At 44.9% G+C, this 25,037-nt stretch overlaps 1 protein-coding gene across 1 annotated transcript in view; it reads right to left on the bottom strand.

Moving 5' to 3' along the window:
- SHD (Src homology 2 domain containing transforming protein D) overlaps positions 1-25,037 on the bottom strand; it is a 77,116-nt gene that overhangs the window by 38,247 nt on the left and 13,832 nt on the right. Inside the window, exons 3-4 of the mRNA XM_087952800.1 lie at positions 8,590-8,719; positions 1,329-1,556 (exon numbers count right to left, since the gene is read on the bottom strand). Of these exons, the coding sequence (XP_087808926.1) occupies positions 1,329-1,556; positions 8,590-8,719 (358 nt within the window). The remainder of the gene's footprint in view (positions 1-1,328; positions 1,557-8,589; positions 8,720-25,037) is intronic.

Here is a 25,037-nt window from a genome sequence, read left to right as displayed (position 1 = left end):
GATGTCTGGGGTTTTCTCGAAAGACAGATCCTCTGCTTGGGTGGGAAAACGGGGGAGAAAGAGGAGGAGGAGGAGGAGGAGGAGGAGGAGGAGGAGGAGGAGGAGGAGGAGGAGGAGGAGGAGGAGGAGGAGGAGGAGGAGGAGGAGGAGGAGGAGGAGAAAAAGGACTGTGGGGTCCTTGGTGCTGTCTGAGCTTGCTTTTTTTTCTTGCAGACGTCTCGCGTCCCAACTGGGTAACATCATCAGTGCTAAAAGGGAGTGGGGATGGCTGGGGAATTCTGGGAGTTGAAGTCCACAAGATCTTAAAAGTGACCAAGCCTGAGAAACACTGATCTAATTGGAAATGCTGTATGTAAATAAGTTACTCCAGGGTTTTACTCGCTTGATTAAAATCAGAAGAAAAAGCACAGGGGAAAAAATTAGGAATGATTTCCTGATCATTCTAAGATCTTCCCAAAAAATTTCTCAGCACCATTCTCTCTCTCTCACTCTCGTCTCTCTCTCTCTCTTTCTTTCTCTCCCTTCCCCTCCTGCTCCCTCACTCCCTCCCTCTCTGCAATTTTCTTTAAAAAGTTTTCTTAAATTCTTTAGTTTCATTTTGCTACAGATGGCACGATACAAAAGCTAATTTTTCCTTCCCTTCATCTACAAAGATGCTAGGGATACATGCCCGAAGCATGAGGACTAGAAGATTGTGTGTTTATTTTTAACAGAGGTTTCCTTGAAAGTGGATTTTACGCTCCAGCTCCTTCCTGGCTATTTTTGTCTAGAGCAAGAGTGTTCAACTTCAGAGTCTGCTGCTAAGTGTCTAGTCCTCAGGAGCCGTTTTCCAGGCAAACCCTTTTGCCTTTAAGCTAGGCAGTTTTAATCTCTGATCTGCTGCCTGCCCCCACCCAAAATGCTAGATGCTCTCGAACAGGGGTGCCCAACTTGGTCACTTTAAGATTCGTTGACATCAACTCCCAGAATTCCCCAACCCAGTCATGCAAATTAGCCATGCTGGCTGGGGAATTCTGGGAGTTGAAGTCCACAAGGGTCTTAAAATGACCACGTTGGACGCCCCTGTTCGAGAGCATCTAGCATTTGGGGTGACGAGGCAGCAGACCAGAGATTAGAACGGATCCTAGCTTAAAGGCAAACCAGTTTCCCTGGAAGAGAGCTCATGAGGACTAGAAACTTAAGCAGCATTCACAAATCAAAAAGACCCAGGGGTTATTTGAATCGGACAGGCTAGTTTTAACCCTGGCTTTCCCCCCCAAATCTCAGCATTTTATTTTATTTTATTTATTTTTCAGATGGCACCCATTGTAGTTCCCTCACCAACTCACCAGCAAAAGCGCGTGAAATGTGGTTCTTCTTCCACTCCCAGGGCTGGTCGTATTCATCGGCTGGCCGCTCATCCTCCTGGGGCAGCCGGCTCTTGGGGGGCTTCTCCGTGGGCCCGGCCTCGGGGTCTGTCTCGGCCTCCTTCTCCTCGTAGGGGGTGTCGTAAAGCTGCAGGCCGATCCGGGATTTCTTCACCCGCTGTTCATCCCGTTCACTTTTGCGCTGGAGGTCTGTGAACCGTGAGGGAAAAAATAAATGCTGTTTCATTCAGGAAAGAAGGTCCCCGCCTCACAACCATTTGTTTAGCGACCGTGTCAACTAAAAAAATACTCCTTTGGTCTTTTTAATTGCCAGCAGAAAGGGAGTGGGGGCGAGGGGGAAAGCTGTTGGGCTCCAAGTTCACTCAGAGCCCATCAGCTCCAAATATGCCTCACATCAAGTCAGCTGGCCATGTCACCTTATCTCTGCTGCAGCCAGATCTGTATTTCTGCTTGTGTGCTGGCCGATGGCTTTGAAATGACTCAGAAGAGCTGAGGATGGATTCTGCAACAACTGCGGGGATGGAGGATGGATTCTGAAACAACTGCGGGGATGCTGGAAATGGCTCTTTTCGTGTATTGATGTGGTGCATATTGTTAAAGAGGGTAGAGGCACATATAGGTGGTAATTAAGCCTTAGGTTAAAACATGGTGAAGCTGAGCTAATGAATAAACCACCATTGCACTACAAAGGAGCTGGAGTTTGTATTCATTTCAGGACAAATCTTCAATACGCAAGGACTGGCTGAGAGAAGGTTAGAGTTTACAAACATATTATATATTTTGTTCTATAAACTTGTTGGTGGGAGAGCAATATGGCGGAAGGAATAGGCCATGTTCTGCCCACTGAGGTGACAGAGGAACAGGGGGATGTGGTTGAGAGAGATAGTTTGGAAACAGAAACCCCTGTGCAACTGGTTGTACGTCCAAAGTCACGGAAGTCTGTAAGGCTGAGTGAACTCAGAGCCCGACAAAAGCAGTGCATTCCTTAAATGCTTCAGATAATCCCCTTGGCAGCCGAAGCTGTTGGCACGCAAGATTATTACTGGAGAGCATGATTGATGACTGTGGGCTATGGATGTGTCCCATTGGAGAATATGAATTATAATTTACTCAGGAGATGGGGGAAAACCAGGATCAAGGGTGAAGGAATTATGTGCCTCAGAGTCGGCTACGCCCAGGCAGTGCCGGATATGTTAACTCCCAATAAATCCTTTGGAAGTTTTGGAAGTTTGGCTCGAGACTCATGATTTAATTGGGGTAACTGCTGTAATCCTGACAGATAGATATCAAACAAACAAACAAACATCCCTGCATTTGTCAAGCGAATTTAGGCTGTGCTGGATTCAGTGCCTGTGCTATAGTTGTTTTAAGTTATTGTTATTTTCCCATAAGACGTGAGGACTAGTTTGGTCTGTGGTTAAGGTGCTGGTCTCGGAACTGAGAAATGGTGAATTCCAGTTTCCGTGTTAGGCATGGAAGCCAACTGGGTGACTTTGGGCCAGTCACCTGGGGATTGGGAGTTCTAGTCCTGTCGTAGGCAGGAAAGCTGGGTGGATGACTTTGGGCCAATTACCAGGAGATGGTGAGTTCTAGTTTCCATGTTAGGCATGAAAGCCAGATGAGTGACTTTGGGCCAATCACCAGGAGACAGTGAGGTCTAGTCCCGCCTTAGGCATGAAAGCCAGATGAGTGACTTTGGGCCAATCACCAGGAGATGGTGAGTTCTAGTCCCGCCTTAGGCATGAAAGCCAGATGAGTGACTTTGGGCCAATCACCAGGAGACGGTGAGGTCTAGTCCTGCCTTAGACATGAAATTAGGCTGGGTGACTTTGGGCCAATCACCAGGTGACTGTGAGTTCTAGTCTCACCTTAGGCATGAAAGCCAGATGAATGACTATTTATTATATAAATTATGCCTTGACTATGTATCAGAATGGTCAAACAAATGGCAACTCCAAATCTCAACAAATAAATGCTCTGTCTTACATATTGGCAAAAAAAAATATCAGAAAATAAAATACAGGCTGAATAGTCAAGACCTTGTTGATGATCCAAACTCTGTCAAGGATCTTGGAGAACTCATCCCAAATGACCTTAGTGCTAGAGCCCACTGTAACTACATAGCAAAAAAGGCGTTAAGAGTTGTTAACCTAATCTTATGTAGCTTTTTCTCTGGTAATATTATATTAATAACTAGAGCATACAAAACATTTGCTAGACCAATACTCGAATACAGCTCATCAGTCTGGAACCCACATTACGTATTTGATATTAACACAGTTGAGAAAATCCAGAAATATTTCCACAAGAAGAGTTCTCCACTCCTCTACTCATTGCAGAATACCTTATGCCACCAGACTCGAAATTCTAGAACTAGAAAATCTAGAACTACGCCACCTTCGGTCCGATCTAAGTATAGTATATAAAATCATACATTGCAATGTCCTACCTGTCAATGAATACTTCAGCTTCAACCATAACAACACAAGAGCACACAATAGATACAAACTCAAGGTTAACCGCACCAAATTGATTGCGGGAAATACGACTTCAGCAACAGAGTGGTCAATGTCTGGAATACTCTACCTGACTCTGTGGTTTCTTCCCCAAACCCCAAAAACTTTAACCTTAGACTGTCTACTATTGACCTCACCGCTTTCCCAAGAGGTCTGTAGGGGGCGTGCATAAGCGCACCAACGTGCCTACCGTCCCTGTCCTATTGTTTCTCTTATTCTTCTTTTATTTTTCTTATATGTACCCATTTCATGTATTCATAACTATGTATATACATATACCTATTATCTTGTAAGCAATTGACAAATAAAAAAAAAAAGACATCCAGGGTCAAGGGGGAAATGAATGATGTGTCAGAGTCGGCTACAACCAGGAACCGCCGACATGTCGACTCCTAATAAATCCATCTTTTTCACTCTGACAGATGCGGCTAGAGACTTGTAATTTGAATGAGGGTGCATGTCGGAGCCTTGGCAGACCGTTTGAAGGATCTAATCGTACAGCTTACAACAACTCATTCGGCGACCGTTCGAAGGATCCCCTTGGTGGTCCCCAACTTACAACCGCTTGTTTAGCGACTGCTCAGAGGATCCCATCCTTATAGGGAGTCCTCGATTTATGACCGTTCATTAGTGACTGTTGAGAGGATCCCATCGTTCAGGGAGTCCTCAATTTACGACCGTTCATCTAACGACCGTTGGAAACATCCTGTCCTACAGGGAGCCCTTAATGTATGACCATTCGTTTAGCAACCGTTTGAAAGATCCCATCATAAGGGAGTCCTCGCTTTATGACCATTCGTTTAGCAACCGTTTGAAAGATCCCATCATAAGGGAGTCCTCGCTTTATGACCATTCGTTTAGCGACCGTTGAAAATATCCCATCATGAAGGGAATCCTCGACTTATGACCATTCATTTACCGACCATTTGAAGGATCCCTTCATACAGGGAGTCCTTGACTTACAACCATTTGCTTAATGACCATTCTAAAGGATCCCATCATACAGGTTGTCCTGGACTTGCGACCGTTTATTTAGCAACTGTTCAAACGATCTAATCGTAGGGGGAGTCCTCGACTTACAGCCATTCGTTCAGTGACCATCCGAAGTTACAACAGCACCGGAAAAAATGACTTAGGGCCATTTTTCACACTTAGTGACCATTGCAGCATCTCCAGTTTTTGGTCACGGGACCAAAATTCGGGCGCTTGGCAACCAGCGTGAATTTACGACAGTTGTGCTGTCCTGGGGTCTCCTACCATCACCATTGGTGACCTTCCCATCCAGTTTCTGAGAAGCAAACTTAATGGGGGGGGAGGGAAAATGACTGTGCGATTCACTTAGTGACTGCGGTGATTCGCTTAACAACCTCTGCAAAAAAAAAGGTGGTAAAATCGATGACCAACCCATTTTGCAACGGTCCCGATATAGAGCCATGATGGGGAGACTCCATTACTGTCGTAAGTCAAGGAATACCTGTCAAATTGTCTTTTATTTGTTTGGAGAAAGGAGAAAGTTTACTCTCTTTTTTATTTTTTATTTTTCTCCTTGTGCTTTCCTTTTTCATCCCCTGTCATGCCCCTGAATCTGTGGAGGACAATGAACCGGAGCTGAAGCTGAGGGAGATCGAGAGGGTGGCTTCGTTGGCTTTGGAGGAATGTGGGGAGGAGCAGGCCGAGGCAGCCCAGGGCCCCTCAGGATTGGCATGGCTTGTTAGCCGGGAAGAACGGGGGGGGCAGGATGACCGAGAGAGGGCAAAGAGCGGACATGAGGAGCGATTGATCGCACCCTCCTGATCCCCAAGCATGGAGAGTGGAGAGAAGGCGGGAACAGCACGGGCCGACCCGACAATTCGGGGGGAGAGCTCTTTTACAAGGCACATGTGGCGACTGAGCTTTAAGGAGACGCTGTGGGGAGAGGTGTTTGTCGGGAACAAATGCTGGTGTCAGGATTCCGGCAGTTGCTCTAATTAAATGATGAGCCTCGAGCGAGCAAGCTTCAAAAATGTCAAAAGGATTTATTAGGAGCGAACATGTCGGCATGACGTGTTGTTGTGGTTAGCCGGCAACAGGTACGGACGGCTGAGGAGAGCGAGGACTCAGATGAGGGGCCAGGACCATCAGGGAGTGAACTGCGGCCTTCAGAGATTGTGGGGGCTGGCAGCAGCGATGAGGAGGTTCCCGAGGAGCCTGTGCCAAGCGTGCGGCTCGCAGGAAAGAGCAGCTACAACCAGCACGGGCGACTCGGGAGTAAGGCTGCAAGGTAATGGCCCCTCCTTCAAGCAGATAAAAGCCAGGTGTGAAACAAATGGTCAGCGTTCCAGGGAAAATCCATTCCTTCCGGTAACTCCAAGACTCGCGCCATCTCAAAGTACTTTTATTAGAACAGTACCTGGCACATTCTGGGGGAAATCCGGAACTAAATCTTCCCGGCTTTCCCACAAAATCCCAAACTACAACCCATCCCCTTTTTTCTTCATCACCTGATCACGTGCACCAATCCCAAAGTAAGTTCTAATTCTTTCTGCGCCACACTCTGTAACCTTGAACTATCAAAATAATATATTTTGTCTACTAAGAGCTACTCAATTAACATCACTCCCTCCCACTTGCTTCAACCATGTGGCAGCGATGAATTCCATCGCTGACATGAATGTTCTTTGCAGAAGGCAAAGACGTTTTGAAACTCCAGCCTTGTGGACATTCCAGTATCCTGAGATTGTATGTAAAGATTCTTGTATTGCAAAGTATTTCTAGTCTCTTATCTTTTGGCCAGTCTCGCACAGTTTGGCAAGGCTTGTGCTTATCACCGCTAATTATTTTGCAGAAGCATTTAAAAGGTTTCTGTTCCTTGTGGATTGTGTTGGATTTGTTGGAAAAAGGCGTGGGTCAGAACATATGTATGAATCTTGCTATTCTTGTCGGGGTGGGAAATGCCACCTGTAAAACATCTTATACAAATTTTCTTTATATGCTGTTGACATTGTCATTTTATAATTTTGAGACCACAATTTTTGCCATCGATCCCATATCCAAAATTCTTCCCCCAAGCAATCATAGTTTCTTTAACTTGTTCTTCTTCTAGTTTAATTTCTAATAAATATCCATACAATTTTTTAATCGCCTTTTCATCAGTACCTGTCAAAATCTTATCTAAGTCAGTCAGTTTTATCATAGAAACCTTCTGTTTTAGAATCTTTGTCATACCTTGAATGGATTGGTGCATATGAAAACTAATTCATCTTTGTACCTTGTTCCTCTAATTTTTGCATGGATTTAAGTTCACCCTTTTCATTCAATATTTCCCCATATCTAACTGTTTGTTCCTTCTTATATATTATAGGATAGGAAAATGCTTCAATAGTCGAGAGCCAGACTGGAATTTTCAAATAACATTGTCTTTTAATCTTCTCCCAATTTAGCCACAGAGACTCCCGTATATGATGTCTTCTAAAATACCCCTGTATTTTAGTTCCCTTGTACCATAAAAAAGCGTGCCACCCCCAACAACAAATCATGTCCTTCCAATGTCAACAATCTAGTATTTCTTAATGTTCATATTAATTTCTTAATGTTCATATTCTCCAACGAAACACTGAGCTGAGAGTCATCAATCACATCCCGGGGCAGAAACTCGGGGTAGCTTAGTTACAATCTTTGCAAGATAAGAATGGATTGCACTTTTGGTTTTAAACTGCCGCATTGCTCCATCAGATTTCTAAACCCTCCTCCCACCACGGCAACTCTAAAACAGGCATAGAATGTTTTACGAATTGACAGCTGAATTGGTAAAGTTTTGTGTGTTTGCAGGACTGCTTGCCTTCTTCCTCGCTTCACGGACTCCTTGTTTGTTCCTTATTTTGTGGACTCATTTCCCTTTCCTTTATTTTGCTGGACCGGGAGCAGCCAGAGGCCGCCACGTGTGGGCTTTGCTCTGGGACCTGCCAAAAAACGTGGGAGCGTTTGAGGGGACATTGGGAGCATTAAAGGGGAGTTTGAACTCTTAGCCCGCTGTGTGACCTTTGTGCTGTTATGCCCCTGTCGGAATCTGACTCGGAGGGGGAAGCCGAACAGCTGACAGGGAGTGGGAGTGTGGCTCCGTTGGCTGTGGAAGAAACTGTGGAAGGGCACAGCCTGGCTGGGCAGAGCAGGGAAGAGGTAGAACAAGGGAGAGGGAATCCAGGCCCGCCCCCACTTCATCCTAGGGCACGCAGGGAGGAACGGAAAAGGGAGCAAGGTGAGTTGCATGGCTTACGGGGAGGAAAGGGCCCTGATTCCCTTCATTAGCTGCAACTGGGAACACAGTGTATAAAAGAGGAAGCTGCGCACAGCAAAGTTGTTGGAAGCAAATCGTGAATTATCTATTATTGTCGAGGCTTATCTGTGTTCCTGGCGTCTTCCCAACTGTGTGAGTTTTGCCATGCTTTCAAGTCTGAAATTCCTGCTCCTTCCCTGTCAGGTCTTTTGGTTTGTTTGGATTTTAAGTTACAGTTTGTGTGTACCTTGTTTTGGACTGAATTTTCTACAGTTAAAGGCCCGGGAGAGTTTTTCTCCAGCTGAAGGTAACCTGGATGTTGGGGGCAAAGTTGGAGACAATAAAGGGACTCTTATTGCTTGTTTGACTCTGCTGCCTCTGTGCCACGCCCCAAGTCATCACACATGCCTCGTCCTGGGTCATCGCATTCCCTGTCTTATTTTCCTTCACTCACCAGCCACCACCCTCTGGGCATTGTAGGGCTCCATGTAACCGTTGTTCTCCAATCCGGCGTCCTCTTCGGCGTCTCCTTTCGGTTCCCGGTGAGCGTCGAAGGGATCTGAGTATTCGCTCTCTCCAGGGGCCTAAGGGAAAAAAAGAGGAGGACTTCGTTTCAGCAAATAATTTTAATTTCATCATTTATTTAAATCAATAAAATAATAATTAATTAAGTAGGACTAATCCATTTGATTTCACTCATTTAACTTTGTAATACAGGTTGTCCTCGACTTATGACCGCAATGGAACCCCAAAATATCTGGGGCTAAGCAAGACATTGGTTCAGTGAGTTTGGCCATGTTTTACAGCCTTTCTTGCCATCATTTTTTAAGTGAGTCGCTGCAGCTATTAAATCAGTACCATGGTTGTTAAGTGACTTTGGCTTCTGAGACAGAAAGACAGAGAGAGACAGAGAGAAACAGAGACGGAGAGAGAAAGACAGAGAGAGACAGAACAGAGAGAGAGAGACAGAGAGAGACAGAAAAGCAGACAGACATAGAGAAAGAGACAGAGATGGAGAGAGACAGAGAGAGACAGAGAGAGAGAGAGAGAGACAGAGAAAGACAGAAAGACAGAGAGAGAGAGAGAAACAGAAATGGAGAGAGAAAGACAGAGAGAGACAGAAAAGCAGACAGACATAGAGAAAGAGGCAGAGAGATGGAGAGAGACAGAGAGAGAGAGAGAGAAACAGAAAGACAGAGAGAGACAGAAAAGCAGACAGACATAGAGAAAGAGACAGAGAGATGGAGAGAGACAGATAGAGAGAGAGAGAGAGACAGGGAGAGAAAGACAAAGACACAGAGAGAGAGAGAGAGAGTCAGAGAAAGACAGAAAGACAGAGAGAGACAGAGAGAAACAGAGACGGAGAGAGAAAGACAGAGAGAGACAGAAAAGCAGACAGACATAGAGAAAGAGACAGAGAGATGGAGAGAGACAGAGAGAAACAGATAGAGAGAGAGAGAGAGAGAGACAGAGAGACAGAGAGACAGGGACAGAGAGACAGGGAGAGAAAGACAAAGACACACACAGAGAGAGAGAGAGAGAGAGAGACAGAGAGACAGAGAGACAGGGAGAGAGAGACAGAAAGACAGAGAAAGAGACAGAGAGACAGGGAGAGAAAGACAAAGACAGAGAGAGACAGAGACAGAGACAGAGAAAGACAAAAAGACAGAGAGACAGGGAGAGAGAGACAGGGAGAGAGAGACAAAGACACACACAGAGAGACAGAGACAGAGAAAGACAGAAAGACAGACAAAGAGAGAGACAGAGATGGAAAGAGAGAGAGATGTGGGGAGAGAGAGAAAGATAGAAAGACAAAGAGAGAGACAGAGAAAGAGAGAGAGAAAGGCAGAGAGAGAGAGAGAGATGGGGAGAGAAAGAAAGAGAGACAGATGGAGAGAGAGAGAGACAGAGAGAGAGATGGAGAGAAAGAAATAGAGACAGGGAGAGAAAGACAGAGAGACAGACGGAGAGAGAGAAAGAAAGAGAAAGACACACAGAGATACAGAAAGAGATGGAGACAGACAGACAGACAGACAGACAGACAGACAGACAGACAGACATCAGAACTTCCATCCAGGGTTGTAAGTAGCCCCAGATAGATCTAACCAACAGAAGGAAAGAAGGCTAAAGGAAGAAGGAACACGACCAGTCAGAAGTCAAGGACCACTTTTAAAGAGGCTTCCCCAAGATGTGATTGCCTGTTGCTCCTCCGTCTGAATCACCAACCTGAGCTCAACCCCTCTGAGTCGCAGGCTTATTCCAGGAACAAGTCACATTCCACGCCGACCCAAGTGGTGCCATCATCCCACATCGTCACCCTTCCCTCACCCACCCCCCACACCACATCTGGCAAACCCCAAACCCTGCATCACGCAGTTGTGCTGCCGTTCTTTTGTCAATTAATCAATGGAAGGACTTGTCTCCAGAAGCTGTGAATGCTCCAACACTGGAAGTTTTTAAGAAGAGATTGGACAGCCATTTGTCTGAAGTGATTTAGGGTATCCTGCCTAAGCAGGGGGTTGGACTAGAAGACCTCCAAGACCCCTTCCAACTCTGTTATTCTATTCTATTCTATTCTACTCTATTCTATTCTATTCTATTTGATTCATCCTATTCGTCTCTATTCTAATTCTATCCCATTCTTCTATTCTTCTCTATTCTGTTCTATTCTAATTCTAATTCTATTCTAATTCTAATTCTATTCTAATTCTAATTCTAATTCTATTTCTATTCTATTCTATTCTAATTCTATTTTTCTATTATTCTCTATTCTGTTCTATTCTAATTCTAATTCTATTCTAATTCTATTCTAATTCTAATTCTATTCTATTCGATTCTATTCGATTTGATTCATCCTATTCGTCTTTATTCTAATTCTATTCTATTCTTCTCTATTCTGTTCTATTCTAATTCTAATTCTATTCTAATTCTAATTCTAATTCTAATTCTAATTCTAATTCTATTCTAATTCTATTCTATTCTATTCTAATTCTATTCTATTTTAATTCTAATTCTATTCTAATTCTAATCTATTCTAATTCTATTCTGTTCTAATTCTATCCTATCCTATTCTAATTCTATTCTATTATTGTCTATTCTATTCTATTCTATTGTAATTCTAATCCTATTCTATTCTAATTCTATTCTATTCTATTCTCTATTCTATTCTCTATTCTATTCTCTATTCTATTCTATTCGTCTCTATTCTACTTGTCTCTATTCTGCTCTATTCAATTCTAATTCTAATTCTATTCTATTCTAATTCTATTCTATTATTCTACTCTATTCTAATTCTAATCTATTCTAATTCTATCCTATCCTATTCTAATTCTATTCTAATTCTATTCTATTATTCTCTATTCTGTTCTATTCTAATTCTAATCCTATTCTATTCTAATTCTATTCTATTCTAATTCTATTCTATTCTCTATTCTATTCTCTGTTCTGTTCTATTCTATTATTTTATTCTATTCTTCTATTCTATTCTTTTCTATTCTGTTCTATTCTAATTCTATTCCTATTCTCTTCTAGATCACAAAAAGCAGCTGTGCAATTCTGCGCATTGTGCATGCGTGCAAAAAGCTAGGTCAGAATGGCATCCCGCTGTTTTGAACCCGGAGAACCATGCCGGCCGAGATGGGGGCTGCTGCCCACTCAGGAATCCAGCTCTAAATGGGTTGATTAAAGCCCTCCATAGGCGGCGGTTTGGGACCCCTGCCATCTCCGATCACCCCTAATTGTCAAGACCTCAAAGCCCACCTCTCAAGTGCAGACCCCCCCACCCTCCTGCCCCACACCTGTCTGCTGGGTGGCCCATTGCTCCACCGCCCCATTGCTCTCCTGTGGACCCTAATGGCTCTGCTCACCCACCCACCTGCCCAATGGCACATTAGATGTGCTCCAATGGTCTAGAAAAAGCCCGCCAGACAAATCGTAGGCCAATCCTTCTCATTCCCCCCCAACCATTATCCTCTCTTCTCCTGCTCAGTGCGAGCCAGTTGAGTGCTGTCGAACGGCACCCAAGGGACGGGAGCGTGGGGCGAGCCCAAAGAAACGTCCTTCTTCCTTCAGTTCCCCCTCTCCGCTCCCTGCGCATGAGAGATATGCTCCCTCTTCTCTCGTTGCAATCTCCCGCGCTCGATGCTCACTCTTTCGACTGCAGAATGACAGCTGTCCTCTTTTCTTACTCACAGGCAGCCAGGCTGTGATGGAGTGAAAGCGTGGAACAGGGAGGAGAGGTTGCCTACCCCACCAGCAAAGAGTTTCTGGGGCATATTTGTAGATCAGAGTTGAGCTGTGAGGTCCTTAGTGCTCTCTGAACTTGGTGGTTTCCTTGCAGACGTTTCATGACCCAACTAGGTAACGTTATCAGTGGTAGGAGAGAATAGGGCTTGTGGAGAGGAGTGTTGTGGCCTACCAGCGGCCAGCAGACTCAGACGGCGAGGAGGTTGGGGAGGAACCTGGGCCAGTCCTGGAGTCTGGGGAAGGCTCTGACGAGGGCTCTGCATCGGAGGCAGAGATGGGGGCCAGGGCCATCTGACAGTTATCAGCTGCCTTTGGAGTCGGACATCAGTGAGGTAGAAGAACAGCTGGAGCCTGTTCCCAGTGTGCGCATGCACAGAGCTGCCAGATGAAGGGAACAGCTAAAGAACAAGGGTCAACTCGGGAGTAAAGGCTCAGGTGGATGGTGAACGGCCCCTCCCATAGGGAATAAAAGAGGAGCGGAAGGGGAGTGGGGTTTGCAGGAGACCATTAGTTCAATTCCTTAGAGTGAAGGTCTGTTCCCGACTTCTTGCCAAGTAACTGCTGCTACAGCATGGCATTTGGAAGATATCAGCCTGGCAACTCTCCAAGCCTGATAGAAAGGTCTGCGGTTGTGGAATCTCATGAAAGACTGTTGGCCGGGACTTTGCTGGAGAGGAATTCCCTTTAACCTAAATAAAAGGGGTTTTATCGGAACTAGGAGTCTGCTCCGTGACCTTGGGAAGCCTCAGTCAGAACAAGCATGAGGAAGAGGAGGAGGGAGAAGTGGCAGGACTGTGGGGTCCTTAGTGGTCTCTGAGTGTAACTGGTTTTTTTTTTTGCAGATGTTTCATTACCCAACTAGCTAACATCGTCAGTGCTAGGAAGGAGGGCTGGAAGGAGGGGAGGAGGAGGAGGAGGAGGGCTGTGGGGTCCTTGGTGCTCTCTAAGTTTGGTTGTTTTCTTGCAGATGTTTCATTGCCCAACTAAGTAACATCATCAGTGCTAAAAGGACGTAAGTTTGGTCTCTGATTACATACTTCCAACTCAGACAATCAGTCAAATAGGAAGCAACAACCTAATCAAGGAACTATCAATGAGAAAACAACCCTCTCACCAACGCTGCAAGCTAGTTGTATATAAACAGAGAGTCAATCCATTTTTTTTCCTGGCACTGATGAGGTTACCTAGTATGGTAATAAAATGTCTGCAAGGAAACAAGCAAGTTCGGGGACCACCAAGGACCTCAGAGTCCTCCTCCTCCTCCTCCTCCTCCTTGTGCTCTTCCTCCTCCTCCTCTTCCTCCCAAACCCCACAATCCCTTCTAGCGCTCATGGCATTACCTAACTGAGTCATGAAATGTCCACAAGTGAAGAACCAAGCCCAGAGAGCACCAAAGACCACACAATTATGATTTATTTTAGCTAGTTCCGGCTTAGATCAACCCCCACCCCCCTGCTTTTCATCCAGGATCTCAAAAGCTGATTCCTTCAGTTACATGTTTTCAGACCGATTTAGAGGCACAAAGATGTCACATTTTTCATTCTGCGTTCCATTCCCGAAATTTTATGTTAGCAATGAATAAATAAAATACTAACGTTTTATTTTTAGTAGCATTTGTCTTATTTGTCCTCTCCTTTAAAAACAATGAATTAATAAGTACTCAGCATAGAAACGCATAGAATAATAGAGTTGGAAGGGACCTTGGAGGTCATCTAGTCCAACCCCCCAGCTCGAGCTGGAGAGTCTATTCCAAATATTAGCCTCCACCTAGGATCGAACTCACAGCCTCCATTATTGTGCGTGTGTATATATACACATACACACATGCGTGCGCCTACACACACACACACACACACACACACACACACACACACACGTGTTTTCCTGGAATGACAGTCCTGCGGGGTAGGTTGGTGGCTGGGGAATTCTGGGAGTTGAAGTCTACACGTCTTCAAGTCGCCAAGGTTGTGGGACCCTGAGGTAGAGAGACCATTCTAGCTTTCCCCCCGCCTCGCTTTGGGTGAGGTAATTATTACATTTATTAATTTTGGCAGGTGATTAATTATTTGAATTCACTGTGGCATTTCTTAGCGGTATGCTGTGATTGCTTTTGCCTGACCCCTTGCAAGGTATCTTTCTATTAAAGAGTTTTAAATCTGGTTTGAGAGTCCGCTGGCAGGCCGCATTTTCCACGGAATTAAGAAAGTAAAAAAGAAGCAACCCGGATCTTCGCTATCAAGACTAGGCCGCCATTTTGTCACCTCAACCCTTTGAAGAGGGGCGGACTTCAACTCCTAGAATTCCCCAGCCAGCCATGCTCTGCAGGTAGTCCTCAACTTACGACGACAACTGAGCCCCAAAATTTCTGGTTTGCTCCCATGTTACGGTTCTGACCAAGACTTCCTGAGACAGTAACAATCACACGATGTTCCCAAAAACCTTTTTATTTCAAACGGCTATGAATTATATGCATTCACAGCCCGTAATGAGTCCCAAGCAATTTGTGAGTAGTCCAACAGAAGTCCGCCACAGTCTTTCGGGATAAGGCTGATAAGCACCCACCTTTATCTCCCTTGAAAGGTTGCCAACGACTAAATTGCCACTTAGCTGTACAAGGCCAAATGGAGCACAAAGTCAATATGGAGCTTCAGAGCTTAAACTGACCAGAACGAACAAAGTTGCTTCCTGCAAAGGCTCTTGTCCCTTTGCTCCTCCTTTATGTCTTATGGGAGAGGCCAATCACCTCCCAGCCTTACTCCAGAGTCAACAGTTGTTCCTTAACTGCTCCCTTCTCCTAGCAGCTCTGCACATGCGCACACTGGGAACAGGCTCCAGCTGTTCTTCTGCCCCACTGATCTCCAACTCCAAAGGAGCTGATAACTGTCAGATGACCCTGGCCCCATTTCTGCCTCTGACGCAGAGCCCTCATATTAATTAATTGAATGTATCATGTTTAGACATTTGCCTGATCATAAACAATAGTTCTTTTGCACCAGGTTCCATGTGGGCTGAGGATAATGAGAGTTGGGCTCCATAGGAGGAGAGGAAGGGCGTGAAAGGTCGGCAGCTACTACAGAACCAGCCACCCCAAGCCTTGAGGACAGAAAAAGCCATGACAGAACAAGTCACGTTGACAACCCAAGCCATGAGGACAGAACAAGCCATGTTGACAGCACAAACCATGAGGACAGAACTAGCCACAATGACAGCACAAGCCATGAGGACAGAACAAGCCATGTTGACAGCACAAGCCATGAGGACAGAACAAGTCACGATGACAGCACAAGCCATGAGGATAGAACAAGCCATAATGAAAGCACAAGCCATGAGGATAGAACAAGCCACGATGACAGCACAAACCATGAGGACAGAACTAGCCACGATGACAGCACAAGCCATGAGGATAGAACAAGCCTCAATGACAGCACAAGCCATGAGGATAGAACAAGCCATGATGACAGCACAAGCCACGAGGACAGAACAAGCCACAATGACAGCACAAGCCATGAGGATAGAACAAGCCACAATGAAAGCACAAGCCATGAGGATAGAACAAGCCACGATGACAGCACAAGCCATGAGGATAGAACAATGACCACATGAGGACAGAATGACAGACAACACAAGCCATGAGGATGAGGACAGCACAAACCATGAGACAGAACGCCAATGACAGCACAAGCCATGAGGACAGCACAAGCCATGAGCATCAACAGACAGCACAAGCCATGAGGATAGAACAAGCCACGATGACAGCACAAGCCATGAGGACAGAACAAGCCAGAACAAGACAGCACAGCATGAGGACAGCCACGATGACAGCACAAGCCATGATGACAGCACAAGCCATGAGGACAGAACAAGCCACGATGACAGCGCAAGCCATGAGGACAGAACAAGCCATGATGACAGCACAAGCCATGAGGACAGAACAAGCCACGATGACAGCACAAGCCATGAGGATAGAACAAGCCACGTTGACAGCACAAGCCATGAGGACAGAACAAGACACAATGATAGCACAAGCCATGAGAAAAGAACAAGTCACAATGACAACACAAGCCACGATGATGTCACACCCCTCGTGCAAACATGGACGATGATCGCTGAGGCAAGAGACCCTAATCCCCAACCTTTAGGAGGATGATATCATAACAGAGTGGGTGTGAGATCATCTCCTCCCTTCCCTCCTCCCCCCAGAGGCCCGAAGTCAGATCTGGGTTCAAATTCCACCCGCCAAACGTTTCTTCCGCCGTTTAATATCATCCTCATCCAATTGCTGCCGGGTATTTTTTTTTCGGGCTCTGCTTCCCTGACTCCATTATTGGGAATATATTCATCAGACTGTATATTAAGTGCTCTGATCTATTATCGCAGGTGAATTAAGTGTCAGGAGTGAAGGGCGTGTAAACTCTGTGGGATATTTTAATTAAAATCGGACACCCAGAGAGGGTTTGGGGGTGAGAGTGGAGGAAGCTAAGTGTGAAATGCAAACACAGAGGAGAGGTGATTCCTTCAGGGAAAAGCTGGGACGGAACCTTCTTTTCAACCCGCCAAAAACAGGGACAAAGAAACAGAAATCACGAGATATTAGAGAAGCCCCAAATTTCCCCCACACTCCTTCCTTGGGTGACTGTCATTCTCTCTCTCTCTCTCTCTCTCTCTCTCTCTCTATATATATATATATATATATATATATATATATATATATATATGATATATATATAGATATAGATATAGATATAGATATAGATATAGATATAGATATAGATATAGATATAGATAGAAAGAAAGAAAGAGAGAGGGGGAGGGAGGGAGAGGGAGAGAAGGATAGGATAGGATAGATAAGATAGGTAGGTAGGTAGATGGACAGATTAGATAGATGGATGGATAGACAGATTAGATAGATGGATGGATAGACAGATTAGATGGATGGATGGATGGATGGATGGATGGATGGATGGATAGATAGATAGATAGATAGATAGATAGATAGACAGATAGATAGATAGATAAGAGAGACAGATAGATAAGAGAGAGAGATTAGATAGATTAGATAGAAAGATAAGTTAGATAGCTAGATTAGATAGCTAGATAGATAGATAGATAGATAGATAGATAGATAGATAGATAGATAGATAGATAGATAGATAGATAGATGATAGATAGATAATAGAGAGAGAAAGAGAGAGAAGGGGAGGTACAGATTAGATAGAAAGATGATAAATAAAATAGAAAGATGGATAGGTTAGATAGCTAGGTTAGATAGCTAGATAATAGAGAGAGAGATAGGTACGGATTAGATAGATAGAAATATGATAGATAAGATAGGATAGAAAGCTAGATTAGATAGATAGATAGATAGATAGATAGATAGATAGATAGATAGATAGATAGATAGATATAGATTAGATAGATAGATAGATAGATATAGAGATAGAGATAGAGATAGAGATAGAGAGATAGATATAGATATAGATTAGATCGATAGAGAGATAGAGATAGATATAGACAGACAGACAGACAGATAGCAATAGCACTTATATACCGCTTTACAGTGCTTTACAGCCCGCTCTAAGCGTTTTACAGAGTCAGCCTCTTGCCCCCAACAATCTGGGTCCTCAGGTGGACGGCGAATGGCCCCTCCCATAGGGAATAAAAGAGGAGCTAAAGGGGAGCGGGGTTTGCAGGAGACAATGAGTTCAATTCATTAGGGTGAAGTTCTGTTCTGGACTTCTTCATCCTGGCAACTCTCCAAGCCTGATAGAAAGGTCTGCGGTTGTGAAATCTCCTGAAAGACTCTTGGCCGGGACTTTGCTGGAGAGGAATATTCCCTTTAACCTAAATAAAAGGGGTTTTATCGGGATGAGGAGTCTGCTTCGTGATCTTGGGGAGCCTAGGTCAGAACCGAAAACTGGATTTTGGGGGCTGTGCAATTGCCTCGCCTTCAGGGGTGGGATACGACAGGGTTCAGGATTTATGAGCTCCCCTGCACGCTGCGAGCGGCGCGCCTGTAAATCGTCATCAGCACGCTGTGTGCAGAGAAGCAGCCTTTGAAACACCCCTCTTTTCCTGCTTTTTTTTTTAACTACAGCTGTGCCTCGTTTGGCAGCTGAAGTTGAACAAAAATCAAGAAATAAAGATCAGGTAAGAGCCCAGGTGGGTGGGTGGGCAAAAACATTTATTTATTTATTTATTTTATTTATTTGATTTGCCAATTGTTTACAAGGTAATAAGTATAAGTGTATACATAGTTGTGAATACATGAAATGGGTACATATAAGAAAAATAAAAGAAGAATAAGAGAAACAATAGGGCAGGGACGGTAGGCACGTTGGTGCACTTATGCACGCCCCCTACAGACCTCTTAGGAAAGGGGTGAGGTCAATAGTAGACAGTCTAAGGTTAAAGTTTTTGGGGTTTGGGGAAGAGACTACAGAGTCGGGTAGAGTATTCCAGACATTGACCACTCTATTGCTGAAGTCGTATTTCCTGCAATCAAGTTTGGTGCGATTAACCTTGAGTTTGTATCTATTGTGTGCTCTTGTGTTGTTATGGTTGAAGCTGAAGTATTCATTGACAGGTAGGACATTGCAATGTATGATTTTATATACCATGCTTAAATCAGACCGAAGACGGCGTAATTCAAGGTTTTCTAGTTCTAGAATTTCAAGTCTGGTGGCATAAGGTATTCTGCAACGAGTAGAAGAGTGGAGAACTCTTCTTGTGAAATATTTCTGGACTTTCTCAGCAGTGTTAATATCAAATACGTAATGTGGGTTCCAGACTGATGAGCTGTATTCGAGTATTGGTCTAGCAAATGTTTTGTATGCTCTAGTTAGTAGTGTGATATTACCAGAGAAAAAGCTACGTAGGATTAGGTTAACAACTCTTAATGCCTTTTTGGCTATGTAGTTGCAGTGGGCTCTAGCACTTAGATCATTAGAGGTGAGTATTCCAAGGTCCTTGACAGAGCTTGGGTCATCAACAAGATCTTGACTATTCAGCTTGTATTTTATTTTCTGATTTTTTTTTGCCAATATGTAAGACAGAGCATTTATTTGTTGAGATTTGAAGTTGCCATTTGTTTGACCATTCTGACACATAGTCGGGGTCTTTTTGTAGGGTAGCAGTATTGTCTGTGGTATTGAACAGCTTTACATCATCAGCGAAGAGAACGCAATTGCTCTTAATATGATCACAGAGGTCATTTATGTAGAGTATGAAGAGAGTTGGTCCTAGAACACTGCCTTGGGGGACACCACTATTGATAGGTACAGAATTTGATAAGACGCTCCCAATTTTGACCATTTGTTGTCTGTTTGCCAGGAATGCTTCTATCCAGTTATGCAGTTGTCCAGAGATACCATAGGATTTAGACATAGACATACCACAGACATAGGACCGGTTCTATGTCTGCTGCTCTTCAGAGTTACCGGAGGTGGACAGAACCGGTAGAAACCCACCGCTGCTCTCGCCTTGACTCAAAAAAATAAATAAATCTCAAAGCACAACCATCGAATCAGCTTCAGATTTGGCACAAAGCCATGCGCCCGAAGGTCCTTTGAACAAGACCCTTTGAACCCCTGGATCAAAGCAGAGCCTGTTTGAAAGGGAACAATGGGGGCTTTTTAATCCATCTTTTTTGCATGGTCCCTTTGAAAGGCGCCAGGAGTTCTCTTCAAACTAAACATCTGTGCATGGAACTGTTAAGCTAAGCGACACGTTTCTGGTCTGTTTGTTTTAAAAATAACGATTGTGTTTCAGGGGAGAGAGAGAGAGTGTGTGAGTGTGTAGGTAGCTCCTACTCTTACACAGAGCCCTACTGGGGGTTGCTTTAGAAATAGCCTCCCCCTCCCCCTCCCCCCCCCAAAAAAAAACAGGAAGCAGAGAATTGCAAGAGAAGCAGCGTGAATAAAATTGAACTGTGATCTCCCTTGCTGAGTGATACATTCTCCAGGTCAAGCATCAGCTGCCATCTATGCAAAGAAATGCAGGGGTGGGGGAGAAGGGAAGGGAAGGGAAGGGGAAGAGGAAGAGAAGGAAAGAAGCAAAGGGGAAGAAAGGAGAGAGGGGGAAAGAGGAGGGAAGGAAGAGCGAGGAAGAAGCAAAAGGGAAGAGGGAAGAAAGGAGAAGAGAGGAAAGGGAAGGGAAGGGAAGGGAAGGGGAAAAAGAAGAGAAGGAAAGAAGCAAAGGGGAAGAAAGGAGAGAGGGGGGAGAGAGAGGAGGGAAGGAAGAGCGAGGAAGAACCAAAAGGGAAAGAGGAAGAAAGGAGAAGAGAGAGATCGATAGAGAGATAGAGATAGACAGACAGACAGACAGATAGATAGCAATAGCACTTATATACCGCTTTACAGTGCTTTACAGCCCGCTCTAAGCGTTTTACAGAGTCAGCCTCTTGCCCCCAACAATCTGGGTCCTCAGGTGGATGGCGAATGGCCCCTCCATAGGGAATAAAAGAGGAGCTAAAGGGGAGTGGGGTTTGCAGGAGACAATGAGTTCAATTCATTAGGGTGAAGTTCTGTTCTGGACTTCTTCATCCTGGCAACTCTCCAAGCCTGATAGAAAGGTCTGCGGTTGTGAAATCTCCTGAAAGACTCTTGGCGGGACTTTGCTGGAGAGGAATATTCCCTTTAACCTAAATAAAAGGGGTTTTATCGGGATGAGGAGTCTGCTTCGTGATCTTGGGGAGCCTAGGTCAGAACCGAAAACTGGATTTTGGGGCTGTGCAATTGCCTCGCCTTCAGGGGTGGGATACGACAGGGTTCAGGATTTATGAGCTCCCCTGCACGCTGCGAGCGGGCGCGCCTGTAAATCGTCATCAGCACGCTGTGTGCAGAGAAGCAGCCTTTGAAACACCCCTCTTTTCCTGCTTTTTTTTTAACTACAGCTGTGCCTCGTTTGGCAGCTGAAGTTGAACAAAAATCAAGAAATAAAGATCAGGTAAGAGCCCAGGTGGGTGGGTGGGCAAAAACATTTATTTATTTATTTATTTTATTTATTTGATTTGCCAATTGTTTACAAGGTAATAAGTATAAGTGTATACATAGTTGTGAATACATGAAATGGGTACATATAAGAAAAATAAAAGAAAAATAAAAGAAACAATAGGACAGGGACAGTAGGCACGTTGGTGCGCTTTATGCACGCCCCTACAGACCTCTTAGGAAAGGGGTGAGGTCAATAGTAGACAGTCTAAGGTTAAAGTTTTTGGGGTTTGGGGAAGAGACTACAGAGTCGGGTAGAGTATTCCAGACATTGACCACTCTGTTGCTGAAGTCGTATTTCCTGCAATCAAGTTTGGTGCGGTTTACTTTGAGTTTGTATCTATTGTGTGCTCTTGTGTTGTTATGGTTGAAGCTGAAGTATTCATTGACAGGTAGGACATTGCAATGTATGATTTTATATACCATGCTTAAATCAGACCGAAGACGGCGTAATTCAAGGTTTTCTAGTTCTAGAATTTCGAGTCTGGTGGCATAAGGTATTCTGCAACGAGTAGAGGAGTGGAGAACTCTTCTTGTGGAAATATTTCTGGACTTTCTCAATTGTGCTAATATCAGATACGTAATGTGGGTTCCAGACTGATGAGCTGTATTCGAGTATTGGTCTAGCAAATGTTTTGTATGCTCTAGTTAGTAGTGTGATATTACCAGAGAAAAAGCTACGTAGGATTAGGTTAACAACTCTTAATGCCTTTTTGGCTATGTAGTTGCAGTGGGCTCTAGCACTTAGATCATTAGAGGTGAGTATTCCCAGGTCCTTGACAGAATTTGGATCATCAACAAGATCTTGACTATTCAGCTTGTATTTTATTTTCTGATTTTTTTTTTGCCAATATGTAAGACAGAGCATTTATTTGTTGAGATTTGAAGTTGCCATTTGTTTGACCATTCTGACAGATAGTCAAGGTCTTTTTGTAGGGTAGCAGTATTGTCTGTGGTATTGAACAGCTTTACATCATCAGCGAAGAGAACGCAGTTGCTCTTAATATGATCAAAGAGGTCATTTATGTAGAGTATGAAGAGAGTTGGTCCTAAAACACTGCCTTGGGGGACACCACTATTGACAGGTACAGAATTTGATAGGACGCTCCCAATTTTGACCATTTGTTGTCTGTTTGCCAGGAATGCTTCTATCCAGTTATGCAGTTGTCCAGAGATATCATAGGATTTAGACATAGACATACCATAGACATAGAGATACATTTAGACATAGACATACCACAGACATAGGACCGGTTCTATGTCTGCTGCTCTTCAGAGTTACCGGAGGTGGACAGAACCAGTAGAAACCCACCGCTGCTCTCGCCTTGACTCAAAAAAATAAATAAATCTCAAAGCACAACCATCGAATCAGCTTCAGATTTGGCACAAAGCCATGCACTCGAAGGTCCTTTGAACAAGACCCTTTGAACCCCTGGATCAAAGCAGAGCCTGTTTGAAAGGGAACAATGGGGGCTTTTTAATCCATCTTTTTTGCATGGTCCCTTTGAAAGGCGCCAGGAGTTCTCTTCAAACTAAACATCTGTGCATGGAACTGTTAAGCTAAGCGACATGTTTCTGGTCTGTTTGTTTTAAAAATAACGATTGTGTTTCAGGGGAGAGAGAGAGTGTGTGTGTGTATAGGTAGCTCCTCCTCTTACACAGAGCCCTACTGGGGGTTGCTTTAGAAATAGCCTCCCCCTCCCCCTCTCTCCCCCACCCCACAAAAAAAAACAGGAAGCAGAGAATTGCAAGAGAAGCAGCGTGAATAAAATTGAACTGTGATCTCCCTTGCTGAGTGTTACATTCTCCAGGTCAAGCATCAGCTGCCATCTATGCAAAGAGATGCAGGGGTGGGGGAGAAGGGAAGGGAAGGGAAGGGGAAGAGGAAGAGAAGGAAAGAAGCAAAGGGGAAGAAAGGAGAGAGGGGGGAAAGAGGAGGGAAGGAAGAGCGAGGAAGAAGCAAAAGGGAAGAGGGAAGAAAGGAGAAGAGAGGAAAGGGAAGGGAAGGGAAGGGAAGGGGAAAAAGAAGAGAAGGAAAGAAGCAAAGGGGAAGAAAGGAGAGAGGGGGGAGAGAGGAGGGAAGGAAGAGCGAGGAAGAACCAAAAGGGAAGAGGAAGAAAGGAGAAGAGAGGAAAGGGAAGGGAAGGAAGGGAAGGGAAAAAGAAGAGAAGGAAAGAAGCAAAGGGGAAGAAAGGAGAGAGGGGGGAGAAGAGGAGGGAAGGAAGAGCGAGGAAGAGCCAAAAGGGAAGAGGGAAGAAAGGAGAAGAGAGGAAAGGGGAGGGAAGGGAAGGGAAGGGAAGGGAAGAAAGAGAAAGAGAAGGAAAGAAGCAAGAGGGAAGAAATAAGGGAGGGGAGGGGAGGGAAGGAGAAGAAGGGAGGAGAAGGGAAGAGAAGGGAAAAAGAAGGGAAGGGAAAGGAAGGGAAGAGAGAAAGAGAAGGAAAGAAGCAAAGGGGAAGAAAGGAGAGAGGGGGGAGAAGAGAAGGAAGAGCGAGGAAGAGCCAAAAGGGAAGAGGGAAGAAAGGAGAAGAGAGGGAAGGGGAGGGAAGGGAAGGGGAAGAAGAAGAGAAGGAAAGAAGCAAAGGGGAAGAAAGGAGAGAGGGGGGAGAAGAGGATGGAAGGAAGAGCGAGGAAGAGCCAAAAGGGAAGAGGGAAGAAAGGAGAAGAGAGGAAAGGGGAGGGAAGGGAAGGGAAGAAGAAGAGAAGGAAAGAAGCAAAGGGGAAGAAAGGAGAGAGGGGGAGAGAGGAGGGAAGGAAGAGCGAGGAAGAACCAAAAGGGAAGAGGGAAGAAAGGAAAAGAGAGGAAAGGGGAGGGAAGGGAAGAAAGAGAAAGAAAGAAGCAAGAGGGAAGAAATAAGGGAGGGAGGGAGGCAAGGAGAAGAAGGGAGGAGAAGGAAGAGAAGGGAAAAAGAAGGGAAGGAAAGGAAGGGAAGAGAGAAAGAGAAGGAAAGAAGCAAAGGGGAAGAAAGGAGAGATGGGGAGAAGAGGAGGAAGGAAGAGCGAGGAAGAGCCAAAAGGGAAGAGGGAAGAAAGGAGAAGAGAGGAAAGGGGAGGGAAGGGAAGGGGAAGAAGAAGAGAAGGAAAGAAGCAAAGGGGAAGAAAGGAGAGAGGGGGAGAGAGAGGAGGGAAGGAAGAGCGAGGAAGAACCAAAAGGGAAGAGGGAAGAAAGGAAAAGAGAGGAAAGGGAGGGAAGGAAGGGGAAGAAGAAGAGAAGGAAAGAAGCAAAGGGGAAGAAAGGAGAGAGGGGGAGAGAGGAGGAAGGAAGAGCGAGGAAGAACCAAAAGGGAAGAGGGAAGAAAGGAAAAAGAGAGGAAAGGGGAGGAAGGGAAGAAAGAGAAAGAAAGAAGCAAGAGGGAAGAAATAAGGGAGGGGGGAGGCAAGGAGAAGAAGGAGGAGAAGGGAAGAGAAGGGAAAAAGAAGGGAAGGGAAAGGAAGGGAAGAGAGAAAGAGAAGGAAAGAAGCAAAGGGGAAGAAAGGAGAGATGGGGAGAAGAGGAGGGAAGGAAGAGCGAGGAAGAGCCAAAAGGGAAGAGGGAAGAAAGGAGAAGAGAGGAAAGGGGAGGGAAGGGAAGGAAGGAAGGGAAGAAAGAGAAAGAGAAGGAAAGAAGCAAGAGGGAAGAAATAAGGGAGGGAGGGGAGGGAAGGAGAAGAAGGAGGAGAAGGGAAGAGAAGG

The sequence above is a fragment of the Notechis scutatus genome, chromosome 1 (genome assembly GCF_049901735.1).
Source record: "Notechis scutatus isolate UNSWTSFEM ecotype Mainland chromosome 1, rNotScu1.2, whole genome shotgun sequence".
In the NCBI taxonomy this organism is placed as follows: domain Eukaryota; kingdom Metazoa; phylum Chordata; class Lepidosauria; order Squamata; family Elapidae; genus Notechis; species Notechis scutatus.
Note: the sequence above shows the minus strand (reverse complement) of the source record. Positions and strands in the feature narration are given on the sequence as shown.